Consider the following 15,977-nt stretch of genomic DNA (forward strand, 5'->3'; position numbering starts at 1 on the left):
ACCTGAGGTCAGGAGTTCGAGACCAGCCTGGTCAACATGGTGAAAACCCATCTCCACTAAAAAAAAAAACAAACAAAAATTAGCTGGCCATGGTGGCACATGCCTGTTATTCCAGCTACTAGGGGGGCTGAGGCAGGAGGATCTCTTGAACCTGGGAGGTGGAGGTTGCAGCGAGCTGAGATCATGTCACTGCACTCCAGCCTGGGCAACAGAGTAAGACTACGTCTCAAAAAAAAAAAGATAAAAAAATAAAATAAAATAAAAAGAAAGAAAGAAAAAAAAGAAAAAAGAAAGAAAGAAAGATGACTTGTTATACTCACAGTTTCTCCAGCGGAGGGAGCATGCCACGGGGGCCACATGGGGAGGCACTGGGGTGCCCGGGAGACAGACCTGAAGCAAGCAGCTTCTTTGTGTTTTCTGTGGGATAAGGTAGGGTAGAGAGTGGCTGGTTGAGCCATTTCAGCAGGCTCTGGGGCACAGGGGCTGTCCTGAGTTGTCCAGTACCCTGCCCCAGGTGATCAGGGCAGGTGGATGGTGGCCCGGGTGGTTGGGGTGTGGGCTCTGGGTTGGCTGGTTTGTACAGAAGAGGCACGCGCCTGCGCCAGTCCGTGACTATTTCCAGGAACTGGGAACCCCGGGAGGGGCGGTCCTTCTAATGAATAGCAAGGCCCCTGGTGTCAGCGCATCAAAGTACAGAAAATCAAGCCATGGTTGCTACCGTCGACCTCTCTGACTCAGGGGGTCAAGGCTGTGGCTGAGACGAACAATGCAGGGTGAGGGTCTCTTTCCAAGTCTGCATCCAGGTTAAAGGCACCTGGGTTCAAAGCGCAGCTTTGTCTGAGAAACCTCAGTGTTTTCTTGGGCAAGTTACAGAACCCTTCTGTGCCTCAGTTTCCCCATCGGCACAATGGGGATGAGGACGAGCACATCAAGCGTCTGCTGGGGCAGCAGTGAAGATGAAACGAAGATGAAACGGGTTAATCAAAGACTGGCAGAGGCGCTGGGGGATGGGATCTGTGGCCCCTGGGGAAGCGTGCCAGGGCCTGCTATAATGGGGGTGCTGAGTGCAGGGCTGGGACAGGCGGGACTGCGGCCCAGACAGTGGGCTGAGCTCAGCGTCTGGGCTGGGTGGAAATGGCCGGGCTGGGGTTTTGGGGCCACCCTGCTGGACCTCTCCTGCTCCTGCTGCTGCTGCTCCTGCCACCCCGGGCCCTGCCAGAAGGATCTCTGGTGTTCGTGGCTCTGGTGAGGCGCCCCCGCCCCGGCCTGCCCTCAGCTCCCCCAGGGCTAGCCCTGACCAGTCCTGTCCCCAGGTATTCCGCCATGGCGACCGGGCCCCGCTGGCCTCCTACCCCACGGACCCACACAAGGAGGTGGCCTCCACCCTGTGGCCACGAGGCCTGGGCCAGCTGACCAGGGTGAGAAGTGGGTGGGAGGTGAGGGCAAGGGTGGGAGGGGTGGAGAGGGGTAGACTAAGGCTGTTCTGTCCCCAGGAGGGGGTCCGCCAGCAGCTGGAGCTGGGCCGCTTCCTGAGGAGCCGCTATGAGGCCTTCCTGAGTCCTGAGTACCGGCGGGAGGAGGTACTGCCATAGTCACCCCCACCTGGTCCCCTGACCTTCCACCTTTGACCTCCACTGACTACAACACTCTCTTTGGGCCTCCACCTCTGGCCTTTGACCTCCATCAACCTGACTTGCCCTCTACCTCTAATCTCTGACCCCCGGTACACTGACTAACCCACACTGACTTCTGACTCCATCTCAACCTGTCACATCTCGACCTCTGACCTCCATCAACTCTGACTTTATTATTTGGCCTCCATCTCTGTTTTCTAGTCCCGTTGACTCCAATCAGACCTCTGGCCTCTGACATTTGACCCCAAACTTGATTTCGATCTTTGACCCTTATTGACATAACTTGCCTTCCTGACCTCTAACCTTTAACCTCTACACTTTGTCAATTCTGACCTACCTCTTTTGTTTCCTCCTATGTCTTCTGACATCCCCCAGTTACAGACAGTCCTCCTGACCTCTGATGAACATGTATTGAACTCTGACACCAAGCCTCCACGCTGCCCTCCTAAACTTGACCTCTAACCTCCAGCCTCCACCAATTCTGATCTTCCTTTTTGACCCTCATTGACTCAAATGACCCCCTAAATCCAACATGGCTGTCCAGTTTTGGACGTCCAGCCCAACTGCTCCTGACATTAACCTCTGGACCCTTGATCCCAACTTCCAACATTGACGGCCACATGATTCTCAGTGTCTGACCCCTATTCCAAACTGAATCTCAGGCTTCTGATTTGCCACCACAGCTGACCTCTGACCCCAACCATGACCCCCCGCCTGCCCTCTCTCCACCCCGCTCCAGGTGTACATCCGCAGCACGGACTTCGACCGCACACTGGAGAGCGCGCAGGCCAACCTTGCCGGGCTGTTTCCCGAGGCTGCTCCAGGGAGCCCGGAGGCCCACTGGAGGCCGATCCCAGTGCACACGGTGCCCGTGGCTGAGGACAAGGTCAGGGCGCTGGACCCAGGTGTGGTGAGGGAGGGAGCGGGTGGAGACAGAGGCAGCTCTGGGTCTGGCCACCTGAGCTAGCTCCGAGAAGCAAGGCTGTCCTCGAGCCGGTCTGTCTGGCTTCTTCTGGATCTGGGAGAAACTGCGACAGACGCGGGGGCAGAGAGCCCGGGTTCCCCCAACCCGCTGTGAGACCCAAGGCACGTGGCTGTCCTCTCTGAGCCTCAGTTCTCCCCAGCTGCTGAGGTTCCCCATGCGCAGCTGTCCCAGATACCACGAGCTCCTGCGGGAGGCCACCGAGGCCGCCGAGTACCAGGAGGCCCTGGAGGGCTGGACGGTGAGCAGGGCGGTGGCGGGGTGGGGCGAGGCGCAGGGGACTGGCCAGGGCTCACCCAGCCCCGTGCATCCAGGGCTTCCTGACTCGCCTGGAGAACTTCACGGGGCTGTCGCTGGTTGGAGAGCCGCTGCGCAGGGCATGGAAGGTTCTGGACACACTCATGTGCCAGGTGAGCCCCGCCCCTTCCCAGCCAAGGGTTTAAGGACAACTGTTTCCAATCCCAGCTTGCTACTCACTAGCCCTGTTCCCTCATGCGTTTAGTTAACCCTCTGTGCCTCAGTTTTCCCATCTGCACAGTGGGAATGGCAACACCGGTATCAACACCCCCCCAGGACGCCGTGAGGATTCAAATGGCTAATCTACGCACTGTGCTTACAACAGTGCCTGGCACGCAGTGAAGGCCTTGCTAGGGTTTGAGGCTACACATTTGGCAATTCCTCCCCACAGCCCTGTAATCAGAAAACCCAAAACCTGGGCGGTGGGAGCTGACCTGAAATAGACAGGGTCTCGCTCTGTCACCCAGGCTGGAGTGCATTATCATAACTCACTGCAGCCTCCATCTCCCTGGCTATAGGAATCCTCCTGCCTCAGCCTTCCAAGTAGCTGAGGCAGGTGCACATCACCATGCCTGGCTAATTTAAAAAAAAAAAAAAAAAAAATTTTTTTTTCAGAGATGGGGTCTCACTATGTTGCCCAGGAACTCGTGGGCTCAAACAATCCTTTTGCCTCCCCAAGCACTGGGATTACAGGCGCGAGCCACCACACCTAGCTAGCACTCTTGCTAGTCTTTGCTCGCTCCAGCTCACGGAATGTTCCAAATCACAGGGTGGGAGCAGCGATGTGTGTGACTAAGGGGGCTGCCCCAGCCCTTGCTGTGTGTGTTCCATGCTGTGTGGTATCAGCACCATCAGATCTTTCTGAAGTCCAGAATGTCTGAGCTGTGAAACCCCTCTGGTCCCAGGGGTTTCAGATAAAGCCTTCTGGGCTGTGGAATGACAAGGTCTATTATTAATTAATGATCGCTGTTGGCTGGGCGCGGTGGCTCACGCCTGTAATCCCACCACTTTGGGAGGCCGAGGTGGGTGGATCACCTGAGGTCAGGAGTTCGAGACCAGCCTGGCCAACATGGTAAAACCCCGTCTCTACTAAAAATACAAAAATTAGCTGGGCATGGTGGCACGCACTTGTAATCACAGCTATCGCGAGGCTGAGGCAGGAGAATCACTTGAACCCAAGAGGCGAGGATTGCAGTGAGCCGAGATTGTGCCACTGTACTCCAGCCTGGGTGATGGAGCAAGGCTCCATCTCAAAAAAAACCAAAAAAACAAAAAAAGCAAAAAAAAAAAAAAAAACCACACTGCTGTCCACATTCATGATTTCCCAGCCTGATCCAGATCCAGCCCATGGGAGACTCAAAAGAGCAGGGGGCAGCACAGGCCTGTGGGGCCAGAGGCAAACTCGAGGGCTCAGGATGGTCCGTCAGTCTTCTCTTCCCGTCTCCCCACAGCAAGCCCATGGTCTTCCACTACCAGCCTGGGCCTCCCCAGATGTCCTGCGGACCCTTGCCCAGATCTCGGCTTTGGATATTGGAGCCCACGTGGGCCCACCCCGGGCAGCAGAGAAGGCCCAGTTGACAGGGGGTGAGGTGTGGGGCTGGGAGGCTGGGGTGCCTCCCTCTGGGAGATTCTAAGCTCTTTTTTCCCATCCTCAGGGATCCTGCTGAATGCTATCCTTGCAAACTTCTCCCGGGTCCAGCGCCTGGGGCTGCCCCTCAAGATGGTCATGTACTCAGCCGTGAGTCCTTGGGAAGCAGTGCCATATGACACTGAGGCACAGGGATGAGGGTGACAGCGATTTGGGTGAGGAAGAGCCTGCGGTCCCAATGGATCCCAGTCCATTGCCTTGGGTAGCCTGTATCTCCAAACCCTACTCTTGGGCTATATCATTAGTCTGGAAAGAGGGAGGTGATGGTGTTATGGGAGGAAGAATGTATGAATTAAAGATAATTCCTTGTTTTCATTAAGAAAATATTGGCCGGGCGCGGTGGCTCAAGCCTGTAATCCCAGCACTTTGGGAGGCCGAGACGGGTGGATCACGAGGTCAGGAGATCGAGACCATCCTGGCTAACACGGTGAAACCCCGTCTCTACTAAAAAATACAAAAAACTAGCTGGGCGAGGTGGCGGGCGCCTGTAGTCCCAGCTACTCGGGAGGCTGAGGCAGGAGAATGGCGTGAACCCGGGAGGCGGAGCTTGCAGTGAGCTGAGATCCGGCCACTGCACTCCAGCCTGGGCGACAGAGCAAGGCTCCGTCTCAAAAAAAAAAAAAAGAAAATATTGGACTAAGCAATCTGTCCTTCCAGAGGAGACAGGCTGCTTAGTCCAATCATATTTTGCACCTATTTGAGCCATCTTTATTAAATGGCCGCCTGTAACTGTTGGTACTGCCTTCAGGGTGAGAGGGAGGGAGGAGCAAGTTTGGGGGGTTGGTTCCAAGCAGCCTGGGGGACATCTGGATGCACAAGTCTAGTGTTCAGGAGAAAGGAGGCCTCCAGGGAGAAGTGTCATCTCACCCCTCGGCTCCACCTGCAGCACGACAGCACCCTGCTGGCCCTCCAGGCGGCCCTGGGCCTCTATGATGGACACACCCCGCCATATGCCGCCTGCCTCGGCTTTGAGTTCCGGAGGCACCTGAGGGATCCTGATAAAAACGGAGGGTGAGGATGGGATGGTGCCCAGGGAGATGGGCGGGACAGAACTCCCAAAGCAAGGTGTGATGTGCTAGGCAGAAGGCATGGCGGGGCAGGGAACTGCATGGGATGGAGCTGGGAGGATAACAGGTGGGAGTCAGGAGCCCGTTTCTCCAGGTTTTAAGATCAATGACGGGAGGGAGAAGGTGCCACTGTGTCCTCTCTCTCCAGGAATGTCACCATCTCCCTCTTCTACCGCAATGGCTCCGCCCACCTGCCGCTGCCTCTCAGTCTCCCCGGGTGCCCGGCTCCCTGTCCACTACGCCGCTTCTACCAGCTGACTGCCTCGGCTCGGCCTCCGGCCCATGGGGTCTCCTGCCATGGCCCCTATGAGGCTGCCATCCCCCCAGGTGACAGTCCTCTGTGCTGGGGTGGGAGTGGAGGGTTCCAAGTCCTGAAACTCACACCCTGCACGTTCTCCCTGCAGCTCCAGTGGTGCCCCTGCTGGCCGGAGCTGTAGCTGTGTTGGTGGCACTCAGCTTAGGGCTGGGCCTGCTGGCCTGGAAACCAGGGTGCCTGCGCGCCTTGGGGGGCCCCGTGTGAGCCAGAAACCATTGTTTCCCTACCCCCAGCTGACACTGGACCCCAACACGTATGCTCACTAGCTGTTCTGGCTTCTGTGACTTACTGTGCGCCTGTGTGCGTGGGGAACGAGGGCTGGGTGGAGTCTCTGGCCTGGAAACCAGTTTGTGTGTGCTTATATGCGCGTCTGTGACAGTGGCATGAGTCTGCATGCATGCATGTCACGTGTGACCAGTTTTTGCGCTTATGCGCGTGCACAGGTAGTCTGTACGTACTTACTGATAAAAACGTGTCTGTGGCACACATTCAAGCACAAATGTGCCCACGTCTGAACAAGCAGGCATGCCTGCATGGCACTTTTTTTGGTAGAGACAGGGTCTTACTTTGTGGCCCAGGCTGGAGTAGTGCCATAAGCATAGCTCACTGCAGCTTCGAACTCGTTTCAGCTTCTACAGGTGTGCACCATGCCTGGTTTTGTTTTCTTGGTATGTTGGCCAGGCTGGCCTCAAGCAATCCTCCTGCCCTGGCCTCCCAAAGCACTGGGATTATAGTTGTGAGCCACCACACCCGGCTGGCATGTTTATATGCAAGCATAGGAAGCATGTGGCTGGCTGAGGACCTAGTGGACCCTGTATGTACCTCCACACGCAGCTTGTGTGACAGGAGCTTGCTCAGTGAGCCTCGATGTGGGCCATGTGCTCTGTGGAGACCGGGCTCACAGGAGTTGGACCCTCGTCTAGAAAGTGACCCACACCAGCTCTCAAAGCAACCATGAACTCGGGTGGGGTCAGGGGGATCCGGCAGCAGAGACCTCAGAAAGGTGCACGATTCAAAGCCTGGTTTCCAAGGCTGTGCGCCTCTGGGCAAGTAATAGGCCCTTCTGTGTCTCACTCGGCAGAACCATGACTCTAAGCCAGCAGAATCCTCAACTCCCAGACTTCCTTCCTAGGGGCAGGCAGAGAGCAGGGAAAGATGACGGCGCTCTCTGGGTTGTGCACGGCAATGCTGCAAGCGATGTGGAGGCGCTGGCCAATACAGTAGTCACCACCACGTGTGGCTATTTAAATTTAGGTTAAATAAAACAGAGTGTTCGGCCGGGCGCGGTGGCTCAAGCCTGTAATCCCAGCACTTTGGGAGGCCGAGACGGGCGGATCACGAGGTCAGGAGATTGAGACCATCCTGGCTAACACGGTGAAACCCCGTCTCTACTAAAAAAATACAAAAAACTAGCCGGGCGAGGTGGCGGGCGCCTGTAGTCCCAGCTACTCGGGAGGCTGGGAGAGTGGCGGGAACCCGGGAGGCGGAGCTTGCAGTGAGCTGAGACCCGGCCACAGCACTCCAGCCTGGGCGACAGAGCGAGACTCCATCTCAAAAAAAAAAAAAAAAAAAAACAGAGTGTTCGGGTCCCAACCATCGCACGGGCCATGCATCCACCACTCGAACATTTATCACATGCTGATGAGAGCTACTCCGCCCCCACTCATGCAGTAGCAGGCACTGTGGAGCACCCGCATGGCTGCCGTTTGAGTCCCTGGCCCAAGGGGGAGACTGCTTCTTCGTGTGGCACAGGGCAGAGCACCAGTCCCTCCCAGGCCTTGTCCCACACCCATGGCTGTGTGGCAGCGTCTAACCAGAGCACTCGTGGGGAGCCTGGGTGCAGTGGACACTTAGTAACAGCCACTTGGTCCCCATTACACGGAGCAGTTGGAGCAAAGTTCAAAGCCACTCCCAGTGACCAGAACCTAAAAAAGGAACCTTGAGCCAAGATTGCGCCACTGTACTGCAGCCTGGGCATCAAGAGCAAAAACCATCTCAAAAAACAACAAAACAAACCAATCCTTACAAACACTAAGTAAAAGCTTCAAGATGCTTTTATGTCATGGGTGTGGGGTCTCCCTGCTTGGCCTGCAGTGCTTTGGGGCTCCATGTGGTGGAGGGGTGGGCACCCATGGTACCCACTACCCTGCTGCCTGGGCAGAAATGTAATATGGCACACAATGCCTGCGGGAATCACTCCCCCCAGGGACTCATGGTAAGTGTCCACTCACGCAGCCTGCTCGCCTCATAACGTCTGGCCAGTGACACCCACTGGGGAGAGGTTGGGGACAGACACCCCTCTCTTCCGGAGCCCTTGAACATAGTGTCAGGGTGTGGCCAGCTCGAGGGATGCTGAATGGCTCCACGGGGAGGGTACTGCCCAAGGCTTTTTGCCTCCCCTACCCTGTCCCGCACTTCCTGATTGCAGCTCAAACCAGGAGCAGCTCCCCCAGGATTCTGGCCTGCTTCACCCCTGGAGCACCAGGCCAGGCGGTATCTGTCCTCCGGAGCCAGGCCCAGGTCTCATGGCGGCATATGGGCAGCTCCTCCCCACAGGCCTGGTCAGAACAGGGGAGCAGGCTGACTCCTCCCCTAGCCTGCAGGAAGCCCTTGGTAGCCCACCTATCTACCTTCTCCTGGGTGTGCGGCTCAGCAGCCAGGTCCTTGTGCACTGGGTTGGGTCCTAGCGTGAGCCTGGCAGCCTCTGGCTCATGGAAAGCAGCCTGCTGTCGGCAATGGCCTGGATGTCCAGGATGACCTAGAACAACGTCATGCCCTTGACCAGCTGGCGCTGGTACAGGCGCTGGGTAACCTAACAGGCATGTCCTTGGGAGTCACTGGCTCGGGGGCAGACGATGAGGTTGAAGAGGAAGCTGGATACCCCTCTCCACGGTGGGCCAGGGCTGGAAGGGCGGCTCAGTGGCCTCGAAGTGCTGGGAGGACTCCCAGCTGGCACCAGGCCACCAGCAGCCAGGTGGGCAGTGCCGCGCTGCTGTTGCCCTCAGGGCCTTGCAGTGGTAGCTGAAAATGGCACGTTGTCAGGTCGGATCAGGTCCACCAGCAGCAGCAGTTCTTGAGATGAAGCACAAGGCAGGGGCCCGGCAGTACAACTGCAGGGCCCAGGAGAGCTTGTTGAGGTTCTTGCCCGAAGCGCTGAGACAGCCAGGAGCTCAGTATCCCTGTAGCAGGAGCAGAACCAGCTCCGGCCCAGGAGGGTGGGTGCAGCACTTTCCTAGCCATGGCTGTAGCCACCCCTAGGCAGAAAACAGCAGAAAGCCTGGAGGGACGCTGTCAGGGGAAGGACATAGAAAAGGTGCTGAATGGGGGAAATGGCCACACCCCCACCCATCACCTCCTGGAGTGGGGCCCCTCAGACCCCCGGGTGTCAAAGGTCCCGGGGTGCACCATGTCCTCAGGGGCAGTCGGAGCCCAGTGCTGGACATCATGGGGTCCCCAAGTGCAGCCCTTTCAAGACCCCTGACACTGGACATCTTGCTACAACCCAGTCCCAGCCCCCATCCCACCTCCGCCCGCCAACAGGGTTACTAAGAAGGTTAATAAGCCCAGTGCCTATGGCAGCGCCTGGCTTGGCACTTGCTGGGCACCTGTCTACATCCACCTTCTCACCATCACCGTGAGTGACAGGCAGCCTCCTCTGTTCTTACCAAGTGACGGTCAGGCCCTTCAGCACCTGGAGGCAGGAGGGCACAGGGGAGGGAAGGTCAGTAGGGTGCAGGGCAGCCAAGACACCCCATGAGCCTTCCCCAGACTCAGGGCCCCTCAGACCCCCGGGTATCAAAGGTCCCGGGGGGGCACTGTGTCCTCAGTGGTGGTCGGAGCCCAGTGCTGGTCATCATGGTGCCCTCACACCCTCCTGACATGGGTCCCAGGGCCACCTGCTGTCCTGAGGGGGACATCACAGAAGGGTGCTGAGAGATCGGGCAACAAACTGAATGACACTTGGTCCCTGGGGATGCCAGGTCGCCCCCCTCCCCCATCCAGCTCAGTCTGGGTGTGGCTCCTTGTATAATCTAGGCCCACTGATCTCACCCCCACCACAGTGGTGTTTCTCTGGAAAACGGCACATCTGTGGGGTTCAGTGAGAGGACGGGACCAAACCCTTCTGCTTGGACCTCCCGTGCCCTAATGGGATACCCCTCAATCGCCTCTGCCTGCGTCTCAGGTCTGCTGCCCCAACCCAGCTCTTCCAAGCTGCTCTGACTTCACCAGAACCTTCTGTGACATGGGGAAGGGGCAGCTGCCTCCCACTGGGACCCTGGCAGGGTAAGTTCAGTTTATTCTCTGCAAAAGCACTAACACTGCGGGCACTCGTTCAGTGTGAGCTGCTGTTTATCAACCACAAAACACCAAAAGCTCCATTTTGCAAAGAAATGTGCTTTGTCCAAAGAGGAGGCCCTTGTTTAAACAAGAAAAATTTAAAACCCAGCTCCCAGCCACAAACTAGCCACATTCCAGGTGTCCAAGAGCCACCCGTGGCCAGTGGCTGCCACACGGGACAAGGTGAGGAACATTTCTATCTGGATGGTCATACGGAAGGTGCTGGCCTAGAATCCAGATGCTACATGTCCCTTCTGTCTTCCCTACCCCGCACCAACTCTGTCTTCTCACCTCTCACACATCCCTACCCAACTGGCACCGACCCCACTCCTTACGTCCCCAGGAATCCCCTCTAAGCCAGCCATGACAAACGCTCAGCTCCATTCACTCCCCACAGAGGATCTCGGATTAAGAGCACAGGACCCTCAGAGAGATACTCCGGGGAGCTGCAATCCCAGCCAACCCTCCCCAGAAGCAGCCCTTGCCAGAAACAGCTGAAACCTCCAAAAACCTAGAGAACACACTTTCAGGTCTATTTCACTGCAGCCACCATTCCAGCTCCTGACATCTAAGGAACAAATGAAAATCCTCCCAGAGCTGAGAACACCTGTCTCTTTTCTGATAACACACTCACGCTTGTCTAATGATTTTGTTCTTTGAAAGAATTCTCCTGATAAAGCCTGTTATTTTTATTGTGAAAATAGGGATTCCTTGAATTTTATCAGTTTATATATAAATGGTTCACTGGAGGCTAAGCTGTGCTTAAAGACACATTGCATTCAGCCTACAAAACCCATGAACAACGTGACAGGATCACTTGGGAGTTACTGTTTCTTTTCCACTGCTGAGTTTTGACATGTTTAATTTAGTTCTTTCCCCTGAAACACAAATGCTTGTTCTCTCCAGTCCACACATTCCTCTTCTTATTCAAGCCCTACCTTTGGACGGCAGGAAGTGCTACTGTCCTGGGCCATCTGCTCGGTGCCTGCTCCACAGACACAGCAGTGAGGTGCATAAGAGCGACGGCCTGGTGAAATGTCTCAAAGGCTATAAACAGCAGAGCTGGGATTTGGACCCAGGCTTGCTGCGGAGTTTCACTCTTCTTGCCCAGGCTGCTTCCCGGGTTCAAGTGATTCTCCTGCCTCAGCTTCCCAAGTAGCTGGGATTACAGGCGTGAGCCACCACGCCTGGCCTGAGATGGTTTTTGTATGTCAACACTGAGTACAATCGTTGACACATAAATTAGTTGCCAGAGATACGGTATGAAGTCAACTTAGACAGTCAGATATTTTAAACCCAGGTGAGTCAAGGAGCAGGAGCAAGGGTTCTTACCTGGATGGCCATGGTGGGTAGTCCTAAGCTTGAAGCTGCACCTGTAACACAGAAAGACACCGTGAGAGTGGGGGAAGAAATAGTCTGCAAGTCCATGAGCCATTAAAACTGGGGCCCCTCAGACTCCCAGGTGTCAAAGGTCCTGGGGTGCACTGTGTCCTCAGGGGTGATCGGAGCCCAGTGCTAGACATCATGGGAGCCCCAGTCCCTCTGCAACCAGGTCCTGAGGCCACTTACCTTCAGGAACAAAGGCCAAGCTAACAGAGCTTAAAGAGTAGGAAACGTGGCCGGGCACAGTGCCTCATACCTGTAACCCCAGCACGTTGAGAAGCCGAGGTGGGCGGATCACGAGGTTAGGAGTTCGAGACCAGCCTGACCAGTATGATGATACCCCATCTCTACTAAATTAGCCAGGCTTGGTGGTGCATGCCTGTAATCTCAGCTACTCGGGAGGCTGAGGCAGAACTGCTTGAACCCAGGCGGCGGAAGTTGCGCAGTGAGCCGAGTCGCGCCACTGCACTCCAACCTGGGTGACAGAGCAAGACTCTGTCTCAAAAAACCAAAGGGGGAGTGGTGGGTAGGAAACTCAAAACCCATCCAGAAGGTAGGAATGACCAGTTTTGCTCATGGAAACACCAAGATGCCCCAACCTCCCCAGTGCCACAGGTCCTCGGGGGACTGTCCTCATGGGATGAGCAGGATACCAAATGCACTACATGAAGATGTCCCTGGTGTTCATCCCCAACCCTTTGCAGGTTTCTTTAGCACTGTCTACACCTGCTCATAAGCCGTAAACAGAAAGCTGCCAAGACATAAATCCCCTGGAAGAACTTATTGAGAGAAGGGAGGAGGAAGAGGGCTATTCTAGGAAGAAACCAAGCCAACTTCTAAATAATAGTAAGTAATGAGCAGAGACCCTCGACTGAGTCAAGTTTGAACATACTGGTTGTAAAAGACATTTCGATGGGCCGGACGCGGTGGCTCACGCCTGTAATCCCAGCACTTTGGGAGGCCGAGGTGGGCGGATCACGAGGTCAGGAGATCGAGACCATCCTGGCTAACACGGTGACACTCTGTCTCTACTAAAAAATTAGCCGGGCGTGGTGGCGGGCGCCTGTAGTCCCAGCTACTTGGGAGGCTGAGGCAGGAGAATGGCGTGAACCCGGGAGGTGGAGCCGGCAGTGAGCCGAGATCGCGCCACTGCACTCCAGCCTGGGGGACAGAGTGAGACTCCGTCTCAAAAAAACCAACAACAAACAAACAAAAAACCATTTCGAAGATGACTGAGGATCAGGCACAAAGCAGATTGTTAACTGCAGTATTAAGGAATTAACGTCATTAAGGGTGACAATGCTAATAACATTAAGTAGAAAAATGGTACTTTAGATATACAAGTACACTACTTCTTTCAGGGCAGAGTTCTGTTGCCCAGGCTGGAGTGCAGTGGCGCAATCTTGGCTAAAGACAACCTCTGCCTCCTAGGCTTACGCGATCCTCCCACTTCCTCCATAAGTAGCTGGAACTACAGGCCCGCACTACCACGCCTGGCTCACTTTCTACTTTTCCCAGAGATGGGGTTTTGCCATGTTGCTCAGGCGGGTCTCGAACTCCTAGGGTCAAGCGACCCACCCACCTCCCAAAGTGCTGGGATAATAGGTGTGAGCCACGGCGCCCGGCCATGAAACTTACTTTCAACTAAGCACAAAGTTCTTGAATATGGCAAGATGGTGCAAATGTTACTTTCCCACTTGTTAGTAGATTTTAATATTGCCAAAGGAGGACGTGCCAATGATGAACGCATGAGAAAAATACTTTCACTTGTGACATGAACAAACTCAATGATTTTCTAGGTGGATGCCTGAAGGAGCAAAGTCAAATAGAGATCCTCGCAGGGTCGTGGTGGGGGTGATAGGAAATCGGCTAGCTGCTTCCAGGGTGAGCCTCCTCGGCAGGGGCATGGGCCCTGCTCAAGTCAGGAAACTGATGCTCAAGACCTTAAAGGACCTAAGCCAAAAACCAACGTTAACAAAACCCTCTCACGTGGCATGAACGGTCAGAATGACTCCTGTAGGTAAGCAAAGGCCTCGTCTGCTTTCTTCTACATCCATTCCTACATGGTTCTCAAAAAACCCCAGCAATTCATCTAGAAACCTCAATCCCACTTCTTGGTAACTCGATACCCTGTCTCTGCCCCTATGGAACCCCCCCAAAGCCCCGTCCTCTTCCGTCCCCGTCTTTGCTCTAGGTTGCACAAAAACGCCAGCCGTCCGGAATTGTGAACACAAGAGCAAAATCCTAAGGAAGCATCTGAAACCCTCGGAAAGAACTCAGTGTCGCCTCCCAACCCGCCCACCCCTCTCCCCCAACCAAACGGACAAGATGGCGGAGGCCCGCGGCGTGCGGACAGCACAAGGGGCGAGCTCCGCCGAGGGCAGACGGAGGAGGGTCCGCCCGGGCATTCCTGCTCGCGCCAGCTGTAGAAGTCGCCACCTCCCAAGTGCCCCAAACAGCCACCACCACCCCCGCAGAAAACTCCCAGACTCGCCCCAGAGCGCGCTCTCTGGGTCCCTGCAAACGCCCGGACCCTGTCCACGCGACTACATGGCCGCTCCCGTTCCAACCTCGAGACCTTCAGGACACGTGCGTCCATCATCTCAAAGCCCCGCCACACAGCCGGGAAAAAGCCACAATTAAGAACCTTACCCCAGCATTTCTCTCTACAAAGCGGACGCGGGTTGCAGCACGCGCCGCTTTATAGTGCGCGCCGCTCTCAAGGCCGGGCCTCGGCGCCAGCCTGCTCTCCGCCAGAGGCGTCCAATACACATGCCTGTTTGGGAAACCCCATTTCATGCTTAGGGAAAGGAATACTGCCTGCTTCCGCTAGAATCTTCCCGAACAAGCGAGGAGACGTTGTCTCTGGGGCTGACAAAAAGGGGCAAGGACATGATGGAAATGATTGTCTTGTCACCTGCGTCCGGCAACTCTGAAGACAGCACCAAAGATGAGCCGTGAAGTGAAAGGCCCCCAAGGGCGGCCCGACCCGAGAGAGAAGCCGCTGGGACTATTTGCGCGGCCGGGGTTAGAGCTGAGGCTGCAGAGGCGGGGCCCAAGCCGAAGGGCCGGACAGAAATTAAGTCCCCGCCATGGGTCGGGAGGCGGGGGCCAGTGCGGAGATTGACAGGGGGCCGTCCTGGGAAAGCGCCCACGTGGCGCAGAGTTAGAGGCGGAGCCTACACGGTGAGAGGCCGGTCTAGAGCAGGGAAGCAAGGGCCGGAAGTAGGGACCCTGGGTCTGGAGAAGCGGGGGATGAGGTCCCGGACTCCTGGGTCTGAGGGAGGAGGGACTGGGGACCTGGACTCCTGGGTCTGAGGGAGGAGGGGCTGGGGACCTGGACTCCTGGGTCTGAGGGAGGAGGGGCTGGGGGTCTGCACTTCTGGGTCTGAGGGAGGAGGGGCTGGGGTCGCGATTCCCTTGTTTGGGAGGAGAGGGGGTTGGGAGCTGGGACTCGTGGAGCTGAGGGAGGCTTTTGGGGCTCACACCCACTTTTGATGGTCTAAGGCCTGGGGGCCTGCATTCTTGGTAGGGTTGGAGAGCTGAGGAGTATCTTTCCACTGATACGATTATACAGTCTTTCCACTTATATGATTATTTTTAAAATAAAAAAATGAAACTTCTCTACTCCAAACTCACTTTCTAGGAGTTTCACTGTCAACAGTTTGGGGTGGACTTTATTTATGTTTCATTTTTTCAGGTGGAGTCTTGCTCTGTGGCCCAGGCTGGAGTGCAGTGACCTGATTTCAGCTCACTTCACCCTCTGCCTCCCGAGTTCAAGCAGTTCTCGTGCCTCAGCCTCCCAAGTAGCTGGGATTACAGGTGCCCATCACCACGCCCAGCTAATTTTTTTGTATGTTTAGTAGAGACAGGATTTCACCATGTTGACCAGGCTGGTCTTGAACTCCTGACCTCAAGTGATCCACCTGCCTCAACCTCCCAAAGCACTGGGATTACAGGTGTGAGCCACCAGGCCTGGCCTGGTGTGGACTTTATACACACACAATGAATAAAGATACTTTTTTCCACTCTAATTTGTCCCATAAGTTGTTTCCCATATGAGTACATACAGAATTATCTCATTCACTAAACAATGGCAAAGGGCTCCTTTGTGTGAATTGAACACGTTTTGTTTAGTGGGTCCCTGGTCAGTGAGGAGATTCCTTTCATGAACCTTGTGGTCTGAAGTAAAAGGAAGAGACCTACATTCCTCTCTTAAGGAAATAAGAGACATTTATGTCACTGGCTGCTGCCTAACTCCAGCATAAAAGCAAAGTCCTCACTGTGACCCATGCAGCCCTTGGTGATCTGG

General features: G+C 55.6%; 2 protein-coding genes and 3 non-coding genes across 6 annotated transcripts; 1 reads left to right on the forward strand and 4 right to left on the reverse strand.

The window, feature by feature from the left end:
• The first annotated feature begins 1,134 nt into the window (after positions 1-1,134).
• On the forward strand, positions 1,135-6,213 carry ACP4 (acid phosphatase 4). Its single transcript, XM_025369117.1, has 11 exons — positions 1,135-1,245; positions 1,314-1,418; positions 1,494-1,580; positions 2,374-2,520; positions 2,759-2,857; positions 2,931-3,026; positions 4,365-4,497; positions 4,569-4,651; positions 5,448-5,572; positions 5,777-5,955; positions 6,033-6,213. Exons 1-11 carry the CDS (start codon positions 1,135-1,137, stop codon positions 6,146-6,148), a joined length of 1,281 nt encoding a protein of 426 aa, XP_025224902.1. The 3' UTR covers positions 6,149-6,213.
• Positions 6,214-7,970: 1,757 nt separating this feature from the next.
• Positions 7,971-14,655, reverse strand: LOC112612667. 2 transcript variants are annotated; one of them, XM_025367479.1, is made up of 4 exons: positions 14,318-14,655; positions 11,615-11,655; positions 9,610-9,635; positions 7,971-9,232 (listed from the first exon to the last, which is right to left on the reverse strand). In XM_025367479.1, the coding sequence occupies exons 1-4, from the start codon at positions 14,323-14,325 to the stop codon at positions 8,993-8,995; spliced, it is 315 nt and encodes a 104-aa protein (XP_025223264.1). In that variant the 5' UTR covers positions 14,326-14,655; the 3' UTR covers positions 7,971-8,992. The 2 variants fall into 2 exon arrangements, 1 of the variants encoding a protein (XP_025223264.1); XR_003116884.1 differs by lacking the exon at positions 14,318-14,655 and having other exon boundaries at positions 9,572-9,635; positions 11,615-11,813.
• Positions 9,308-9,398, reverse strand: LOC112613666. The gene has a single exon (XR_003116992.1). It is a non-coding gene; the product is annotated as a small nucleolar RNA SNORD88 (small nucleolar RNA).
• Positions 9,718-9,808, reverse strand: LOC112613667. The gene has a single exon (XR_003116993.1). It is a non-coding gene; the product is annotated as a small nucleolar RNA SNORD88 (small nucleolar RNA).
• On the reverse strand, positions 11,726-11,816 carry LOC112613664. Its single transcript, XR_003116991.1, has one exon. It is a non-coding gene; the product is annotated as a small nucleolar RNA SNORD88 (small nucleolar RNA).
• Positions 14,656-15,977: the final 1,322 nt, after the last annotated feature.

This window comes from Theropithecus gelada, chromosome 19, assembly GCF_003255815.1.
Source record: "Theropithecus gelada isolate Dixy chromosome 19, Tgel_1.0, whole genome shotgun sequence".
Lineage (NCBI taxonomy): Eukaryota > Metazoa > Chordata > Mammalia > Primates > Cercopithecidae > Theropithecus > Theropithecus gelada.

Coding starts and splice junctions, on each gene's coding strand:
- ACP4 (XM_025369117.1), top strand. CDS start 1,135: ATGGCCGGGCTGGGGTTTTGGGGCCACCCTGCTGGACCTCTCCTGCTC. Junction 2,521..2,758: donor TGCCCGTGGCTGAGGACAAG/GTCAGGGCGCTG, acceptor AGTTCTCCCCAG/CTGCTGAGGTTCCCCATGCG. Junction 5,956..6,032: donor TGAGGCTGCCATCCCCCCAG/GTGACAGTCCTC, acceptor TTCTCCCTGCAG/CTCCAGTGGTGCCCCTGCTG.
- LOC112612667 (XM_025367479.1), bottom strand. Junction 9,636..11,614: donor TACCCACCATGGCCATCCAG/GTAAGAACCCTT, acceptor TCCTGCCTCCAG/GTGCTGAAGGGCCTGACCGT. Junction 9,233..9,609: donor AAGGGCCTGACCGTCACTTG/GTAAGAACAGAG, acceptor TTCCCCTGACAG/CGTCCCTCCAGGCTTTCTGC.